At 40.5% G+C, this 20,164-nt stretch overlaps 2 protein-coding genes across 2 annotated transcripts in view; both read left to right on the forward strand.

The window, feature by feature from the left end:
* tbx15 (T-box transcription factor 15) overlaps positions 1–6,723 on the forward strand; it is a 33,738-nt gene extending 27,015 nt beyond the window's left edge. The window contains exons 7-8 of the mRNA XM_085435300.1: positions 2,205–2,302; positions 4,770–6,723. Of these exons, the coding sequence (XP_085291426.1) occupies positions 2,205–2,302; positions 4,770–5,602 (931 nt within the window). The 3' untranslated portion in view covers positions 5,603–6,723. The remainder of the gene's footprint in view (positions 1–2,204; positions 2,303–4,769) is intronic.
* Positions 1–20,164, forward strand: part of LOC146690274 (uncharacterized) — a 300,316-nt gene that overhangs the window by 278,776 nt on the left and 1,376 nt on the right. The window contains exons 2-3 of the mRNA XM_085435304.1: positions 19,279–19,786; positions 19,988–20,081. Of these exons, the coding sequence (XP_085291430.1) occupies positions 19,741–19,786; positions 19,988–20,081 (140 nt within the window). The 5' untranslated portion in view covers positions 19,279–19,740. The remainder of the gene's footprint in view (positions 1–19,278; positions 19,787–19,987; positions 20,082–20,164) is intronic.

A 20,164-nucleotide genomic window follows, 5' to 3' on the forward strand; every position in this document is an offset into this window, starting at 1 on the left:
AGAAGATGATTCGTAACCGAGAAGGCTGACAGAGAAAGTTCTATCTGACAAATAAGACCTAAACCAATTGAGTGCAGTGCCACCAATACCCACTACATCATGTAATCGAGAAATTAAAATATTGTGGTTTACGGTGTCAAAGGCAGCAGTTAGGTCAAGCAAGACAAGAACAACATGGTTACCAGAATCACATGCCAGAAGGATGTCATTAAAAACCCTTAGTAATGCAGATTCTGTGCTGTGAAGGGTTTTAAAACCTGACTGAAAAACCTCAAAGATTCCATTTTCATCTAGAAAATCTTTCAGTTGACTAAAAACAATTTTCTCTAAAACCTTGGAGACTAAAGGCAGCTTGGAAATAGGCCTATAGTTCGCTAAAACTGTGTGATCAAGGCCAGGTTTCTTAAGCAGTGGCTGTACTACTGCATGTTTGAAATTTGCAGGAACCACACCAGAAGACAGACTGCTGTTAATAATGTCAAGGACATACTGTTGTATACTAGGAAAAATTTCTTTAAAGAATTGTGGAGGGACAGGATCCCGTGGGGAACCTAATGTGTCAGATTAGGGTTAGAAAGGTCAACAGGTGAGACAGACGAGATAAAAGCAATTAACATTTCCTGTGCTTAGCTTGAACAAGTCACAATTATCTGTAATGAGTAACGACAGTCGTTTAGTCCACATCTTTCTTGTCACCTTGTGGTAAACACTAGATAGGAAGGAAAATCAAGGTAATTTCCAGTGAAACCAAACCTTGCTCGCCCCCTAATAAAATACTAACCCTCTCTTGATTTGCCTTCTCTGCAGCCAGGTTGAGCAAAATGTAAAAGTGCTGCAGCTGCAACTGAAAGCAGTGGAAACAGGCAGCTGCGCACATAAAAGCAGGTGTGACATATTTTGTTATTATTGCCACGCGCGTCTTTTAAACGTTACTCAGCTTCTATTAGTATCGGATATGGGTGACATAAACAGTTATAAAAAATACCTAAGGTACTTTCTTTGGGTTTTTAAGCTGTAAAATGAACGTGCAGCTCATTTGCTGTGAAGCATTACCAACCGATTCCATATTCAGGGGAAATTCCAAATTAATAGAAAGGCCAAACTTGCACTGCTAATTCTCAAATTAAGCACCATCTTGTTTTCCTTTTTCTGAGTTTCTTGTTGAATCTTAATGCGGTCCTCTCTCAGCCTTACGGTTATGGGGGTGTCGTCAGTTGTCTGGTGACCAGGCTTTATGGCCCGGTGGAGGGATACAGCTCATTTGTTGGGTTTTGGTCCCGTGGCAGCAGTGCAACTGTATGAATGAGTGCAGTGATGATGAGGGCTGGGCTGATTAGCATGGCGCACTAACGAGCTGCCACAGCCAGGGAGCTGGTGGCCCTAAAATAACACAGGGAGCAGAGCGGACGCTGCTTTGCCTGGGCCAGAGCCGAGCGCCATGTGGGGAAGTAAATCAAGCAGGAAGGAGAACCATGTACAGATTCAGGATGAAATGTCACCTCAGATTTATATGCACACTAAAATTCTGCTCCTTTTTAATGGCCCCAGTTTCCTCCTAGCTGGACTCTGGTTTATCCCACCTCTCTCTCCATCTACATTATATATCTCAAACCCACCCCAGCTCCCGATGTTTCTAGCTGTCTCACTGACATGTAGAATATCACTGCCCATTTTTCTTCCATTGATGTTTTCAGTATATTTAGATTCTCCCTCTATGTACTCGTCAAGTCACAGTTTATTAATTCTATTAACAGAAACGAGTAAATTCCTTATTTAACTCTATTAAAAGTACAGTTTTAAAATAAAGTTAAGTATTAAAAAGGCTGATTTTGGTGCAAGAGTGAAGAAAGAAATATGAATACTTTCCCCAAACTTTGGTTATTGTTCTCATTAAGCGTTTCAGTGTTCATTTCAAACATTTAAATGTCTATAGTAACAATCAAAGCTCATAATTATCTAAAATCAGGCTTCTAGAACTTTAAATACAACGGTGAGCCTGATCGAGGCTTCAAGCTTTAGACTAAAAAAAAAGAGATACATGCTTAAAATCAGTGATTAATCTATGACTGATAATATTATTTTCTCTGTCCTAGCAGCAGCTTTTATTGTAAACTTCACTAAAAAAAAAAACTTGCCTCTTGTTTTCATTTCTTTTTTTGTGTTTGTGTGTGTGTCCTAAAATTGGTTTTGCATGTCTCTGTCAGGACTGGCCTTGAGGCGATCATGGAAACATATGCTTTCTGGAGACCTCCAGTGAGGACACTCACATTTGAAGACTTTACAAATATGCAGAAACAGCAAGGTATGTAAATAAATATATTTGTGCAGTCCTTCTCATCTGTCTTAAAGGAACAAATTTACCTTAACTTTGTGATATTAAAAAAAGTATTACAGTAGAATAATGTAAGGCAAAAAAAACCCAACCTACTAATAAACTACTGACTGTGAAACTGTATGATATTGCTTCCTTTTACAATATGCTATATTCAGTCGGTATTTTAAACCTTTAGATCTTCTTTTCTATGTGTTGAAAAACACGCCACACAATTATAAGTTTCCGTATTATAAAGCCTTTTCTCAGTTTTTGACCAATAAATCAGTAAGTAAACTTTGAAGACTTTGATGGGTATCAACCAGATTTTAATGGATTCTTAAAATGACCCCACTTTACACCCCTACAAATTTTGGCATAACTTTTTGAACTATTGTGTTTACAGACAGAATGACACGCGTGCAAACGCTAACAAACACATAACCTACTTGGCAGGGGTAATGAAATGCAAAATGATGTTAAAGTCACATTTATGGTTAAGAAACACACACACACACACACACACACACACACACACACACACACCATAATAAGTTTATGAATGACTGTCAGTACATCAAGGATCGCTGTATCATGATACCATCATTGTCACGGGCGACTTGCACGAGTATTGTAATTATGAATTAGTTTGTGTTTTCAGATAAAACCTGTAAACTGAAACCAAACATGACACGATCACTGACTGGAACATTTTTACTTTCGTTTTTTTTTTTTTGTGATTTTAAATGTATTTGGTTTAAAATTGGATTTTCATAACTGAAACGTCACATCATCTTTTTTTTTAGGGCTCATTACAGTGTAGTGTAATACATTACTGCACAGTTACCTAGAGTTGTGTGCAGTGGTACTTACCATGACCTTGGCGCATTGGTGTCCCAGTGTGAACTCTCCATGTGCATATTTTCCCTCCATATATCAGCTGTGGTTGTCCTTCATCTGAGCTTGGCCATACACTGCTCCTCTGGCAGGTCTGCCTGCGTCTGCTGAACTTTTCACATCACGTGTAGCCGTTGCAAATAAAATCGTTAAACAAACCCTGTGGCTTTTGGACGGCTCCACGACAAGAGTCAGCGTCACTTGGGCCACCTCCCTTTGTCTCAGCTCCAGAGTCGACAACCAGGAACGAGTCATGGCTCATATCAAGGGCCTCGCCGCTTTCAAGCAACTCTAAAGCAATGCTGACCTGATCCATGTTACCCTCGGAGGTCAGCATGACGTGATGCTCCATGTTTTGTCAGAGCGGGCTGACACGTGTTTGTTATCTTTAAACTTCTCCGCAGTGATTAAGATTTAATTAGAGTCCTTGCTCTGTCAGTGAACCCTGTATCATCTCATAAAGAATCTGTGTTGTGTGCATGTGCACTCTGTGGTAACTGTAAGGAACTGTGTAGCTTTGCTCTTATGGCACCAGACACCCTTTTCCCCTTCAAAGCAATCAAGCATTCTCCCTCGGCACTGAAGCCCCCCGAGCCCGTCTATCCAGAGGAAAACATGACATCACTTAACTATCGTTCTCTCTTTCCGAAATATATCTACCTTGCCCCCCTTTTCTTTTCTCTCCCTCCTCATAAGCTCCCCCCTTCATCTCCTTGAGCTGAGCAGAGCGCTGCGGCGATATTATCGAAGGCATATGGTGCAAAGAAGAGCCCGAGCCAAGCGAGTCCTGGATTATTTAGTTATGCGTCCTCCTCATTCCGGTTTCAAACTGAATTTTAGGACAGCAGCATGAACGTGAGCCAAGTTCTTATTAACACAAAAGTATGTGATTAATACCTCACAGCTTTCACATCTCTCTGAAAGGCTTGGCCTGAGGATCTTACTTGTGCCACCAAACTTATATGCATGTATTATATGTGGGGTGACACGAATCTCCTCAGAACAGAATATTTAATGCGGCGTGTTTTACAAAACAGTTCGTGATCGTGTATACAGAGTACGGCTGCAGTTGGTCTGAGAACAGGGGTTTGACAAAGCCCATTTGTCAAACAACACACAATCTCATGGGAACTTCAGTTTGAAGCCTCTAGTTCTTCAGTCTAGTGCAGGGGTGGGCAATCTCAGTCCACGAGGGCCGGTGTCTCTGCAGGTTTTAGATGTGTCCTCGAACCAACACAGCTGATTTAAATGGCTAAATTACCTTCTCAACATGTCCTGAAGTTCTCCAGAGGCCTGGTAACGAACTAATCATGTGATTCAGGTGTGTTGACCCAAGGTGAGATCTAAAACCTGCAAAGAAACATAAGCAAAAGTTGAATGCAACAGAAACCGAGACATGTCAGTCACAGTGTGGTCATGCCCTAAGGGATACCCTGCTTTATCGCTTTTTAATGCAGGTTTAAGGCCATTTGGAGAAGCCTTTTGAGGCATTACAGTTTCTGGTACTCCCACATTGGCTTTTGTATAGTTCACTCATTCTCTCTGTATTTCTGTTTTGCAGGGGGCAGCACAGGCACTTCTCCTACCACCTCCAGCACAGGAACTCCATCTCCCTCTAGTGCAGCACACCTCCTTTCTCCCTCCTGCTCCCCTCCAACCTTTCACTTGGCCCCTAACACCTTCAATGTGGGCTGTAGGGAAAGTCAGCTTTGCAACCTGGGCCTGTCGGAGTACCCTGCCTGTGCTCGCAGCAACATGGCGGCCCTACAGGGATATGGCGGCCTGGCTGAAAGTTCATATGGACGCCTCCAGGCTGCAGGGAGTGCTGTGGCGTCTGGTCAGCCCTCTGAATCCTTTTTGCCACAGAGGACTTCCTCTTTGATTGCTGCCGGCATGCAGGGTAGCACTCACGCTTCCCTGACTGGCAGCGGCAGTGGCGGCGGCGGCGGGGGCAAAATGGATGGCTATAGCGGTCAGCTCGGCTCATTCCCAGCCTCTCAGCTTCAGTACGTGATGCAAACCGGGGGAAGCTCCAGCTCAGCCTCGTCCTCTTCATCCGGATCCGCCCCTTCCTCTGCCCACATGTTTGGTGGAAGCCACCACCACGTGCAGCAGGGCTCCTACAACGCTTTCTCCCTCCACAACCCTTACAATTTGTACGGATATAACTTCCCCACTTCTCCTCGCCTGGCCGCCAGCCCCGAGAAACCCCAGGGCGGTTTGCTCTGCTCCTCCACTCCTGCAGGGGCATTCGCCGAGCGCCAGTACTTGTCCAACGGAAGCATGGACACCATGCACATGATCGGCAACACCACCGGTGGCCAGCAAAGCAGCAGCTCTTGTGACGGACGTCAGTATGGCTCCTCGTCTCAGATGTCCATGCACATGGTGTAGGAACTCAGACCCAACCTTGCAGGGCGCCACGTTTTTAATGTCTTCAATATGAAAAGTAAATCTACGAACCTGGTTTGGTGTTAAGTTTGAACCAGTGTTTTCACATGAAGGATAGATATACTGAGGTACAAAGGAAGCTTTCAGAAAAAGGATGTCCTCTCAACATTTTGTTTTTAAAGATACTTACAGTGGAAGACAAAAATATTATTTAATTATCTTTGTATTAATGAAGGACGGCAACTTGACAGCAATGAAACAACAACCTCATTCAGATCAGTGTTATAAGAAGTGGCAGTGTACTTACTCTGGTACAGAGGGGATTATCAGTTGTGAGTGTCATTGTGCAATAGAAGCAACAGGTTCTTCAAAATGACTTGATTCTTTGGGGACTCAAATGTCATCTGCTCTTCCTGCCATTCTGTAACCAAAGAACCTTCTATGTGATACAGAGGGCTTTTACTTCACTCGGCACTTGTGCCATATTAGCTTGGGAATGCCAAAGTGTCAGTGGTTGCTGACAAAATCCACAGTTTTTGGCTGGAATGAAATAGACAACTGGACCGGATCACCGAATGACTCTCCATGCTCCACGTACATGCCGGAGAGAAACTGGTGCATGCTGTGGCAGATGGTGAAAACACACAAATCTGGTAATTGATGCAAGAGTTCACTGAGGAACTTTTGCTTCATCCTGAAAATGCCAGCATATATGCACATTAGAAATCAGGACTTCACCACGCAACTCAACCTTTTCTCCTCTAAGACTGGATTGGTTATTTTTTGAGTGGATTCTGTTTTAAATATATATATAAATATATGTATAAGATGGCGAATGCAATCAATAACATAAGCTTAAAAAGTTGTTGTGTGACAAAAAGTAAGCAATAGCAGCACAGAGTAAAGTATGTTGTGGCGTGTATTACAGATGTGTATTTAAGTGCTGAACAGTATAGCAATTTTACAGGACAATCTGTTATTAAAATGTGTGAAAAAGGGGAAATAGCAACGTAATTCTTTTTTTGTGAAACATTTTAAAAAAATGTAAATACAAGTGCCAAGCACCTAAAAAACAAACAAACAAACAAAAAAAGAAACCCTCAATAAACGTTTTAATTCATTTACATGGGTTGGATTTCTTCCCTCTCTGTGAACAGTACAGGCAATTATTCTGGAAGATTAAGAACATACGACATTTTCTAATTCAGATGAAAAAAATGCGTCTTTGTTAGTAACATATAGACTGTATATAAGGACTTGACAAGGTTCCTAGTTTGAATCCCAGCTGAACCCTTTCTGTGTGGAGTTTGCATGCTCTTTCTCTTCTCTGTGAGATTCCTGTGGATACTCCAGCTTTTCTCAAAAGTGCAAAGACGTGCATGTTTTAAAGAGACCACAGCTTTGAGGTAGATACAGTCCTGTAAATATATATAATAAAGCACTGTACAGTTAAAATGTAACTTAAACTTTAAGTGATCACTAAATGCAAGCGCGTTGCATTACATTAATTCACTTATTCGTTTGCGCGTTAAAGTCTTAATTTGAGCATTTTGGCTGTTGACAACTTGTGTTTTCAGTGCAGGATGTGAGAATATTTAAAGGAGAAGCAGAGTGTTAAATAATCATATTACGCTAACATGCTTGATTGTGAAGTGCTTCCAGAGACTGGACTGGATTTGACCGACACTGATACCTTTTAAACGGTTGAATGTGGTTCCACGGTGGTCCTACAGACAAGTGTCCTTTTTCATGAGGTGTTTTTGATCTTTCACATTTTTTTCTCATTAAATTTGCTGTAGTTAGTGCAGTAAGTAACATCCTTATAAAGTACAACAATCTATCTCACTTCTTAGATAGAACAAATGTCTAAGACTGTGACTCTTGAGTACAAAGCACTGCATAGCAGGCCATACTATTTGTTAGATTACATAAAAAAGGCTTTAAAAGTCACCTACAGCACAAATGCAAATGAGAGGTCCAGTTTAGTGACCTGAATTAGCAGATGGTTGTAGTTATATGGACAAAAAGATGCATAATTTTAAGCCTTAATACAACTTCCCCCTTTCCACCCCAACCGACCCGCACACCCACCTTGCTGTTGTTATGAAGCAGGGAAGCTGGCTACAGACCAAGCGCCTGTTTTGTGCCAAGCTGTAAACATAGTTATTCTATAAAATGGAAATCTATCTGGATCGGCCTGTTTTACAGCCTCAAGTGGCCATTTGAACAACTGTAACTTTTAGCTCTTTCACAGCGTTTTGGCTTAATTTGGTGGTTCCCGCTTGGTCATACGCCTCAAACTCAGAGGAAACAGGAGTTGCGCATAAGCAAAACAAATTAGACTGTTTAAAGTAGGTAATCAACAGAATAATGATGCTTTTACTCACCACATGTTCTGTATTTCACAGCTATATACTGATTAACTCTTGGAAATGACTGATAAATATCATCTAAGAAGCATGCCATTTTGAATGGAGCTTGACATTCTATCTACGAGAGCTGATTTGCCAGTCGCAGCCTCTTGGCCACAATAGCAACAAATGGCGTGATTATTAATTACGCAAGAGAGTGTTCTCTGCTTATAAAACACACACATCTGCTCCGCTCCACATCACAGGCACGGGCTTCAAACGCTGACGCAATGCATCGATCATAAACCAAAACTGGGAGAAAAAGACCCCAAGAAAAAGACGATTTTTCTCCCTGCTGGTTCTGTTTATTATGAGAATGAAGAATAAAGCTCTTGTGCCAACTGCACTCAGCTGCACTACTCCTGTTGTGCTTGTTGCACAAAAATATGGCACCTGTTTAAAGAGACAGAAAAATCCCCTTGTAATCATTTGAACCTCCAAGCGAAGGAAAATATTCAGCTTTTAGGATCGTTCCTACTGCAGCCTTGTGGTTCTTCTCTTGTTATACAGACGCAGATTCCAGCGATTTAGCCGGGGCCAATCAGCATCTATTACACGGATGATTTCTGAACGGCTCTCCCCAATCACTTCCTATCACGAGTACAGCTCCAGCCATGAAATATCATATCTGAACCATCATCGGAAAATGAAGGGGGTAAAGGACCGTGGAGACGGCGACCCACTATTGGAAACACCTGTTTTTCCAAGCATGACTTCAAATAATGAGCAGGGTGATGTACCGGAGAGAAGCGTATGATTTCATAATTTGGCATCGCTCCATCTATCTGGACATTATTTCCAATAATTATTCACATTATTTGTCTGATATGCGCCCCATCTCCTGTTCCAGCAACATTCAAAATCACCCTGTTACCCACCCCCCCACCCGTCTTCACCGCAAATCTACCTCAGGGCCTGTTAAATAGGAGATGTATTGGTAAAGAGGAGCAGTGCACATGGCTCTACAGAGAGGCGGCATGACATAATGCACAGCAGGTCTGTTTTTATACCGTAAACTATCCATCAGGTCCTTAAGTGGAAAAGAATGGCAAGAGGCTTGAGTAACAGCCACTCGCTGCCTTTCATCGTGGCGTCTTTCATTAGAAACAAAATATGCAAAAGGAACTCACTGATTGATTAATGGCGGAGCGTGGCCGACTCGCCGTAAAACATGAAACTGTAAGACTTGGAGATACGGAACTGGAGCTTTTTTAACGAGGTCCTCTGACAGGGATGCTGCTTTGAGCCTGCTTTGACTGACAGCACGCTGACTGAAAGATATTCCATAATCCCCACATCTCAGCCATTGATCTTTCCCTCCCGACACATTTCAGAAATTTTAAAAGACTCAGAAATTGCTCTCTGGGGATTTCTACTGGACGCGAGTCCAGTTGAGGGGGGAGCTGTGACCATGTGCCAAAGTGAGGAAAAACACTGCTTTAATTTCAGAGAACCCTGAGCCTGGTTTTGACATGACAGAGTGTGAGTTTATATCGGACACTTCAATCAGTAAATCCTGGTAAACTATTGCCCTCTTGTGTTTATTCCTCTCTTATGCTTGAGATTCCTTGGCCTGACTCATCTTCACAGTAAATTATTGCTGACAGGAGACGCAGACCCACTTTTCTGAGGTGTTACGGTGGGCCTGACATGTGTATTGGAACACTAAATCATTGTTCTTCTGCAAAGGGCTCTCACATACCTTGGGCCGTCTTACACCAGCATTCTTTTCTCCTTCAAGGAACATCTTGAAGCTATTTTAGGATTGATAAAGTCATGATGCAGATGTCAAGCGTTAAAAAAAGAAACATAACAGGTTCTGGCAATCTGTACAGCCACAGGAGTACAGATCTCTGAAACAACCCTGTGCTTGTTTGTATGTCTGTCTATAGAATGAAACAAAGGGAACATGTAGAAGAGGAAGTAAATATAAAGTCTTCACATTTATTTCAGCACTGCTGGATGTCTCTGTAGCTTACAAAGATTAAATAACAGCCAACTGCACTTTACATCTGTGAAAAGTGCAATAAAAATACATTTTACTTACAAATTAGGAAAAGAGAGGGTTTAAGGAGCCATTTTCATAGTGAAAACTATGTGATGTGTTTGGATTTTGCCAAATGTCACACTTATGATTACTGGTTGCACCTATCCGAAGGACATTGTTCCTGAAGTCTTGTTTGTTCTAATGCAACTTTGCCAATCTAAGCTGTGTTGTTATGTTCTTTTTAGAGAGAAAAGGATTTCTCCTTTAAAACAGGCCGTACGTGTTGAGTCTTTTTCTAATTGTACTGTCATGAACTTTAACACATTTACACTGAGATGTAGCTCTTGGGGTTTTTGCAGTATCTCTGAGCATTGATCGGTCTGACCTTGGGTTGAGTTTTCTGGGATGTCCACTTCTGGGAAGTGTAAAATTGTCTTGTCTTATAACCCTTCCCAGAAAACGTTCTTTAAGAACCTTGCTGCTGTCTTTCCTCTTTGGCATCGTGTTAAGATGCACCTGAAAGTTTCAGATCAGGAAACTGCCAAAAACTCTGCTTTTATAAATGTCTTCACAATTGCCGATGATCACTTTATCAAGTGCATCATTTGATTATCAGCAGCTGGCTGGGACTTATCCTCGTGATTCCTGTGTAAGTAGTAAAGGTGTACTTAGGTTTTCATAGGACCTTATACATGTAAGATTAATGTCCAAAGCCAACACTGCAAAAATGAATGAATAAATACAAATTTAAAAGTAAAAGACAAACAAACAAATACTTAAAATCAATATCTAATATGTTTTTTCACAATTTCTTACTTTGTTTTTGTTTTTCTTTGTAATTTCTAATGATAATAATGGTGATCCTTGAGCTGTTTCAGTGATTTTTTTTTGTTTGTGTCTCACAGAACTGATGATTTAAAATAGGAAATGATCTACAATGAAAAGAAGATAACCTGATAACTGGCAGCAGGGTAAAATGTAATAACCCCGCAAATAAGCAAAAGTAACATTCTTTAGCAGCACTATTTTACCTTAAAGCCTGCTTTGTCCTAAACTGTAGTTCTAAACTTGGCGTTTAGAATTATATCCAAAGCAGAATCAAATTTCTCTTGGGCCAAATCCTTCAACACTGTTACGCTGTTAATGCTGTCAAATAAATACAACCACAACATTCTCTAAAATGGCATAAATTCGCATGAAAGAATAGCAAGAAGTCTGATATTCTCATTGTAGGAACTACACTAGAAACCAGGAATGCAAGTGAGATGACTGCCAATAACAGTACTTTTCAGGATGAAAGAAAGTGAGATAAAAAAAGTAAATGTAAAATGGATAGATCAGCAGAATATTGGAATAATGAGCCACTGAGTTGGAAACTTTATGTATCCCTCAGTCTCAAAACTGCACAACAGACGGTGGCTACCATATCAGATATTATACTGATTGAGACAATTTACCACAACTTATGTTTAAAAGAATTCTGCACAGTTAGAAACTTTGATGATATTAGGTAAAATATTCAGTCAACAACAGTCAAAGTTTGTGTAATGTTCTTTATAGCTGCAACATTTTGTTACTGTCATAAATATGCATTATTTCCTGGGCAAAGGAAGTTTAAACATGCCTATCAGCAGAACATCTTTGTAACACAGCTACAGTATTTGGTAGAAGACAATAAATTGAGATTTTCAAGCCTTGGATTTGATGTTCATTGTTCTTATGCTCAGTTTTACGCACAGAGATTAACTAAAACACAAATAAATATTCTCACACACTCAGAAAAGGGCCTCAGCCATGGCATGCGGGTCAACAGGAAAACAGTTGAAATGATTTTCCTTCTTCCTCTGGAGAGAAAAAAAAAGATGTTTGAGATATGGTTGACCCTCTCGGGCAGGTGGTTCTGATAAAGACCCCAGGCCCAGATGGAGACAGACCCGTCCGAGGCAGTCCCATGGTGCCATGCCTGCTGAGAACAAAGACGCCCCAGTGGAAAGCCCCCGTGTCTTAATGAGAGAGGTCCGGTGCTTTGTGGTGGCTTGCAGTCAGGTCCTCAAAGATTCAGAGGATCAGGTGACTGACCGGGCAGGTGACCCGGATATTGAAACCCCGTGGAGGGTTGATTTTTAGACTGTGAGAACCGGAGAGTTGGTGTGAGTTGAGTGTGAAGATGTAACAGTAGGCTCGGTGGAGCTGAAAGGCAAAAAAAAAAAAGAAGAAGAAAAGGAAAAATTGTTAAGAATGCTGGTAATACATTAAAAATCGAGTCTTTCTCGTGGTTATACCTGAAATTGGATTTTTAAAAACATTGACCTTTTAAATGCTACAGCTCGAACTATGAGAAGAACTTTTAATTCAGAAATGAAAAAACAGCACTGGCTTGATTTATTTTAAAGTACACTTTAAAGAAACATTTGTTTAAAGTAATGCACTAAGATGGATGTATGGATGAAACATTTGTAATAAATTAGAATGAAATTTAGAATAAAAAGAATATTGCCTTAAAGTGGTTTAAAATATGTTTGTGCACATGTGCACACTATGACAAGTGTGGGAGCTGAAGTTATAAGTTATTGCTGACATAGCAATAAAATAGGAGAGTCCTGGATTTTTCAGCATCCTACATTTTATTATAAGCCTTCCAACTTAAAATAAATAAATAAATAAAAAATTCAGTGATGTAAACAATGTTGAAAGGCATTTCAAATCCTCCATTCCAGCATCAGAATGTAAATGCATTGAGATTATCTTGAAAATTTCTGTTTTATTGTCTCCATGTAAGTTGTAGTTAGTCTTATAACCTTCAACAATGGATTTAATCCTTTATTTTGTCTTTAATATCCCCAAAAAACAGCAGAAGCAATCACAGCCACTGAAAACAGGGATATCAAAACTAATTCAAATAATGAATGAGATGAATCCCTCATCTGAAATTATTCTTTTCTCTCCTCTGAATTTTATTTTGGAGTCTGGAGACTGAATCTTCAGGAAATTAAAGAGCGGGAGCAGAAACTGAAACTCATTTAATGAGTCGAGTGGGAACATTTATTGTTTTACTGCATATACAGTCTATACCTAAATTTCAGGCGGAGCAGTATGTTTGGCACCAGATGCAATGACATGTATTAAAGCTACATAAGCTTTTCTATTAGTTAATACAGGTTCACACCTTACAAAGGCATAAAAGTTGCACTGTATTCAGAGGACGACAAACACTTAATAGTTAATGAAGTGAGCCACAGTTTGATTGTTAACTTAAACTGACCCCACCACCAACTGCACTCGACGAGATCTGTGGACATTTTACAGAAAAGCAATGGACTTGAGTGCACTATTGGCCCAGTTATGCTATAAACGAAAGCGTACAAAAGAGAAGAAGCCAGAGGTCGGTGCCATACAAAAAAGGCCGTCTCATAAAAGAGTCCTAATAAGTGTTTGCTTGAAACAGCATGCTTCCCTTTGAGAGGTTATTCAGAGTTTCCCATTTGCTATGCTCGTTACTTTCACAGGATGTTTGTTTAATGGTCAGTGTAGGGATGATGCGAACAAGCAGACAGATTTGAAAATGCAGACCTAATACACGGAGCTAAATATTCTGGAAAATATTAAACCCAACACATATGTGTTCTATAAATCACCTTTATAATGCTTGTCACATAAAATGTTACTATGACTGTGGGCTCGAGAGCGTGTCCGCCGTGTTAAAGCTGGCCTGATTTCAGGACTGCCAAGCAGCCCTTGGTTCCCCTCGCCACCATCAATCTATCTATGGGGGCCATACATGCCTGCCTGTGCGTGTCTGAATGCAAGTTTGAGAATGGCAGCTGTGCTCTCTCATGGATCTCACCTGCACTGGCTGGGCAGAGGCCAGGGACAGATTCTCAGAAATTTCACGGTGACATTTCTGAAGCCGTCAGTGAGCAAAGTGTCTGACTTAGTACTCTGATAAAACAACATTCTGTTGTGGTCTGGATAACACTGTTAAACAACGCTGGGGTAATCCCTGGTAACAGGCCTGTTGAAAGCGGAATCACACCCGTGCTCATTGTGCTGCCGAGCAACTTGGCCGGGGTCGCATTGCGACGTGCGCTGAGAGAGCAAAACATGAAGCCAGAGCGCTCTGTACTTGGAATTTGGAGTGGCTGCACATGTTTTCTCTAAACCTGTGTCAAAGACACTGAACAACTGTTTGGACTGTGCCAGACTTGACGACAAAGGCAAGCTGTGGGTTTTGTGTGGGTGGCTTCACAATTTGGTTACAATAGTCAAACATGCATGTGCCCATGGACACACAGAAGCAAGAACATTAGTGAGTGTATACAGGCGGACCTCTTTGGTTCCTTCATAATGATGATGTTCTCATGTGTGTGCTCTGGACTCTAGATATTCATGGACATTTGTCTCAAAACCACTGCCGATGTCTTCAACATCCTTTATGCGCTACTCCTTTTGGTTTTAAGTCTTTGCTGAATCACATTATTGTAGTTGTTGTTTCTGAAAGAGCTTAGAGAGAAATAAAGCACAGCAGACAAATAACCAATACTACTCCACTGACCAGCATCTTTATTTTTGCAATTTTGACACTGTAAAAGTTTTTGTTGCATTAAAGGTGATTATTTTACTTTTTATCCACTCTTTTTGTGCGATTTGAATTAAACAAAAAATCTTAAAAATCTATTAGAACTTGCTGTCTCAGTTTTGTCAAACTAAAGTTAAACTGACTAACAAAGTCAGTGTGTTTCCTAAGTAACACAGGCCTAGAAACAACCATCTAGCAACCACTATGAGGAAAAGCATTTGTATTCCCCAAGAGACTGTAATGGGTTTCTGAAGGTGGCCGGCAGCTGCTACAGTGAAATTGGTCACAGAGAGTTGTACGATGCTGCAGCAAAATCCTTTGAGATTGCCATAGTCACCAGTAGTTTGCATGAAAAAGGCAGACTGATCTAGGAAACTCTTTGAAGTTCAAGCCATTACTGAGTATTGCACCCACTAATTATTTAACTTATCTAAAAATTGTCCCAGCAAAGCATGCAAGTGGATAAACCCATTCCTTCTTTGGATGGTTATTGGTTGATGTCAATTAACTTCTCATGGAAGCTCAGACAGGTGGATACCCTTCCTTCAAGGTTTCTCTGTGAATGTAATTTACAGCCTCTGGTCTCCATGCAGTCAATTCATGCGTGAAACTGTTTAGATATCTTACAGCGAGTATAGTTTGTGAATACCCCTGTCAGCCGAATCTCTCACACCTGCTACATAAACCAACAGCAAGTAGAAGTCATAATTGAAAGTAACAACCCAAGATCTTTATTGCAAATATGCTGCATGGACTGTATGAAGAAGTTATGCAAGTTTATTACTTTATTTAGTTCATTAATTTCTTTCACAATAGTGTGACTAAACTAGTTTCAAAATGATTATGAAGTCTCAAGTAAAGACACTGTGACTCCCAGTGTTTTCTAGGAAAACATTTCTTAGAGCATCATGCTGTCCTCACAGGCTTTCCTTCCCAGCACACATCCACCCAGCCACCTACATCAAAAAGAAAATGTTATTTATCAGGCCATGTTCTTCTATTGTTTCCCTCTGACAGAGAGGGCGGAGCAGGGGCCACTGCCTGGGCTTCCTCAAACAAATTTGAACAACTGCAAATATCTCATCTAAAACTTGTCTCTTATCAAAGTGATTTAGGTTCTTATGTATGTATTTCTTTGCTGCATCTTCTTTGTGTAGTTCTTAGTAGGTAAAAAGTGGTTGTTAAGTGAGGTCTGAGCGGTGGGTTGGGTTAAATGAGTTTCGTGGTTGGGTTCGTTGTTAACATTATTCAGCAAAGTCGGATGTGTCCCGTTCTTTCAGAAGGATAGATTGGAGCAATGTGTTTTATACTGAGCAGTGTTGGGGACACGCAGAGGAAGCAGTTGCTGTTCAGATTGAGACCTCATGCTCAGTCATGGCCTGGGCAACAGGTTGTGTTTGGACTGCGCACTACTAGCCAGAACTGCTTTGTGCTGCCTGGCACTTAATCCACTTAAAGCCAATTACAAGTCTATTACTGTGATCGCCTTCCTGAAAATGACAATGCAGCATGTGGTGGAGGGAACCAGAGAGGAGGGAGCTCTGGTCCTCTCTCTGTTTGTTTCTAACAGCTCTGGAGTTAATTCTTTCCTCCCATGTGAGTGTTATCACCATTAGTTGGAGCAGCAGTGATTGATATAATGACTGTTTTGGCTAAAAGAGGCAGAAGGTGCTGAAGGATAAGTTCCTACTTTAACAAAGACAGTTTTACTTTTTTTCAACAATAAATCTTTTCCTTGCTGTTCAGTCTATAGCACAGCTTAGTAAAGCTAAACATTTGTCTGTCAGCATATCTCATAAGCAGTGAAACATGACAACTTACAACTTTCATGAGCTACAGTATAAGCACATAAAAGATGAAATGAATTAGTAAAAATGAAAATAAAATCAGTGTCATATTTAACATATTTTAAATATTTTTACATTTAACAAAAACACAGCAAAGCTACAAATACAGCATGAAAACTAAACTTTCAACATGGCAGTACATTAATAGACATGTATACAAATGAGTATGAGCATGTCAGGGGCACAAGAGTGTGTAACAGAATACTGAATCCAGTTCATTTAACGCCTGTGGGTGTTATTAATTTATATCCTATTAAAATATATATTTTTATCTGGGGAAACGCTACACGTATGAAGGCTAATTTACATAACTGAGCCCTGCTCTCAAAAAACGACACAGATGTAACACTGTAAGTTTTAAAAACAGGATATTCTGTCAGCAGTGTTGGGGAGTAACGGAATACATGTGCCGCCGTTACGTATTTAAAATACAAAATATGAGTAACTGTATTCCGTTACAGTTGCCGTTTAAAAAGGTGGTATTTAGAATACAGTTACTTTGTTGAAATAAATGGATTACACGGCGGTACTGTCAGGACTGTTTGGGTTTTGTTTGACAGCCAAGTTCTGTTGTTCCAGGCGGCAGCGTTACGGTTGCCATGGTGACGCGCACTCTCTGCGACTGCGTGTTTCCTGGGTGAGAGAGAGCGCCTTTTTTTGTTGTTGTTGTGCTAAGCTAATAGGCAGAATGCTACAGGCATAGCCCTAAAGAATGTAGCATCATAGGCAGTGTAGTCCGTGCTGCAGGGAGAATGGACTGCCATACCCGTTATGTGTCTGTGAGCGAGGGAGGGAGAAAAAGGAAAAGTACGAGCTGTCATCGAGCAAAAACGGGAGCTGGAAGCATGTAAATATAATAATAACCACTGCAGCCAAGAAGAGTGCCTGACGAGCCCAGTTGTAAGTAAGCTATTAAGACTCGACTGTACACTGTGTTCGTGTTTTCCACCGAAACAATAAGTTCCGTTGCAGCAGCCTTTCAACGCCTCTCTCTGTCTCTCGCTAGCAAAGTTGACCCAGACAACAAAGTAAAGTTATTTTTCAGCTATGATTCCGACACGAAACCCGACGTATTAGTCAGAGGTCCTTTACTACGGTTCGGAGCCGCGGACCTTCAGTAACAGTAATAAATCACACAGCAATAGTACATTCATGTAGTTGTAAAAAGCATGATAATATATTAAGTAATCCAAAGTATTCAGAATACGTTACTCTCATTGAGTAACGTAATACATTTTGGGGCATGTATTCTGTAGTCTGTAGTGGAATACATTTTAAAAGTAACCTTCCCAACACTGTCTGTCAGTACAGAAGTTGACATCATGTGGTTGGTTAAAGCTAATAGACTTACATTAGTTTGTGTTAGCAAACTCAGGACAAAATCGATAACTCAGAGGAAAATAACAACACTAAAGCTAAAAATCAATTTAAGGGAATCACATTTGTCCATCTCGTGGCTGTAACAATGGGTTTTATGTTAAGAAACTGAGGACATACTGTCCACTTCCACTGTCTGTCAGCTTCATGCAATAAAATAATAATCTTTCTCTTCCCAAGCAAATCCAGAGTAGTGATGGGATTTCCGGCTCTTTTTAGAGATCCGGCTCTTTCGGTTCGGCTCACTAAAAAGAGCCGGCTCTTTCGGCTCCGAACCGGCTCTTCAGGTTGTTTTGTTGCTTTAATTAATTTATTATTAACAATAATATAAAATTATGCACAAAAGGAATTACTAACGTAAAAACAAGTGGTTTTATTTATATATGTTTATATATAAATATATGCGGTGGCCCCTAGAGACAAAACACGTACAAACTCCAAAACACATTTCTAGCATGAACTGAACTTCCAAAGCAGAGCTACTAGATCACTTAAATTACACAATTGAAAGCATGTGTGTATTGTTTGTGTATTTATACACAGGCACTCATATATATATTCAAATATTTTAAAAAAAAGTTCATTTACCTGTTATTACCACACACCAAATCCGGTCGTTGGTACTTGCTGGCTTGTGTAGCCACAAGATAACAAAGGCTCAACACTGCACCCAGCATCCTGGAGCACTTCTGTTGTCTTTTGTACGTGTTTTGAGTTTTTATGTGCTTCGGAGTTTTTATATGCTTCTGAGTTTTTACGTGCTTCGGAGTTTGTACGTGTTTTGGAGTTTTTACGTGTTTTGGAGTTTGTACGTGTTTTTACGTGTTTTGGAGTTTGTACATGCTTCAGAGTTCGTACGTGATTTGAAGTTTGTATGTGCTTTGTCTCTAGGGGCCACCGTAAATATACTTTTATTTATTCACTCCACATAAAATGTAATAAATAAATCATATAATACAAAAATCAACTATTCACATTTCAAGTTTTAACTATTTAAATTTTCAGCTTTTTCCTTTCACAAATTTAAAGTGAAAAGAACACAAAACACTGCAAACCACAACACAATTAAATATAAATTATAATATGAAAACTAAAAGAACATGCATATTCTCTGTCATATGGACCTGCATGAATAAACTTTCTCAATCCTTTATCATCTGCAACCGAAAATAGTTGTGGATGATTACTATACCTTTCTAATGTTGTTGTCCCTGCCTCTCTTTCTCTCTCTCTGGCTCTGTTCCTGTGCTACTGAGTGTAACTACCGCCCCTCCCCCCTCTGCCCAGCGTAAAGCACAAGGCTCGTGTGCAGAGTGAAGCGGAAAAAAAGTGCGAGAGAGAGGCTGAGAGAAAGAAAAAAAACAAAAAACCCACGTGACGGCTCGCGATAAGGAGCCGGCTCGCGTCGTTCACGTCAAAGAGTCGGCTCTAAGAGCCATTTCGTTCGCGAACGACCCATCACTAATCCAGAGAGTTTACAGTCGTGTCCAAATTCATGAGCTGCATCCTCCTGAGGCCGCATTTGTAGACCGATTACGTCACAGCGACGCGCCGAAGGCTGTCCAAATTCATATACTGCTCCGAATGCAGCCGACAAACGAGTCCTCCTTTTCCCCGAATTTGAAGGATGGGTCGGGTGTGTCCTTCGTGGCCCACCATATCCCAGAATTCATAGCGCAGCCCAGCCAAGCTCCAGTTTCCGGCTAATGGCGGCCGCTACTAAGTTTTAAAATTACTCTTATTAATCTTTCTGGGTCACAAAATAAACTTTTAACATATTTTCAGGCGAGAATGTGGGTGTGTAAACTTCAAATATCTGCTTTGTTTGTCAAGATATTGCATATTTGCAAAAGTGCTTCGACGTTTTCGGTGACGTCTGTCACCCACCAGCTTGACAGCTTGCCAGCCCAGAATTCATTGCACAGAACTTCATTCACGTAACGATGGCGGCACAAAAGGATAAACCGGGAGACGAATACACTTTTAAATGTAAGTATGTGAAAATCTGGTGGTACAAAAGTTAAATTTTTATAGCGGTTATGTTGTTAGGGTTGTGAATTTGCATAGACTTGTAATATTTATTTAAACAATCTTCATAAAAAGTGGACGTAAACTAGCTTGTATGGTGGGTACCACGGTTTTCCATTGGCGCTTACATTTTTCCCAATCGTTTTTGTGATATGTTTATAGGGACCAAAGAGCAAACGGCAGACTTTATTAAAACTAGAGGAGAAAATGATCACCTCTTCACCGGGGTAAAAAATTCAGCGACTGTGGGATGGAGGTACACGAATAAATCAATTTACACATCATATTCATCTGAGTACGGTTTCAATAACCCTCATTCTGTACAGAACCTGTGATGTC

This window comes from Copadichromis virginalis, linkage group LG16 (assembly GCF_057382275.1).
Source record: "Copadichromis virginalis isolate Kocher_CV1m ecotype Utaka linkage group LG16, C_Virginalis_male_GT1.1, whole genome shotgun sequence".
NCBI lineage: Eukaryota > Metazoa > Chordata > Actinopteri > Cichliformes > Cichlidae > Copadichromis > Copadichromis virginalis.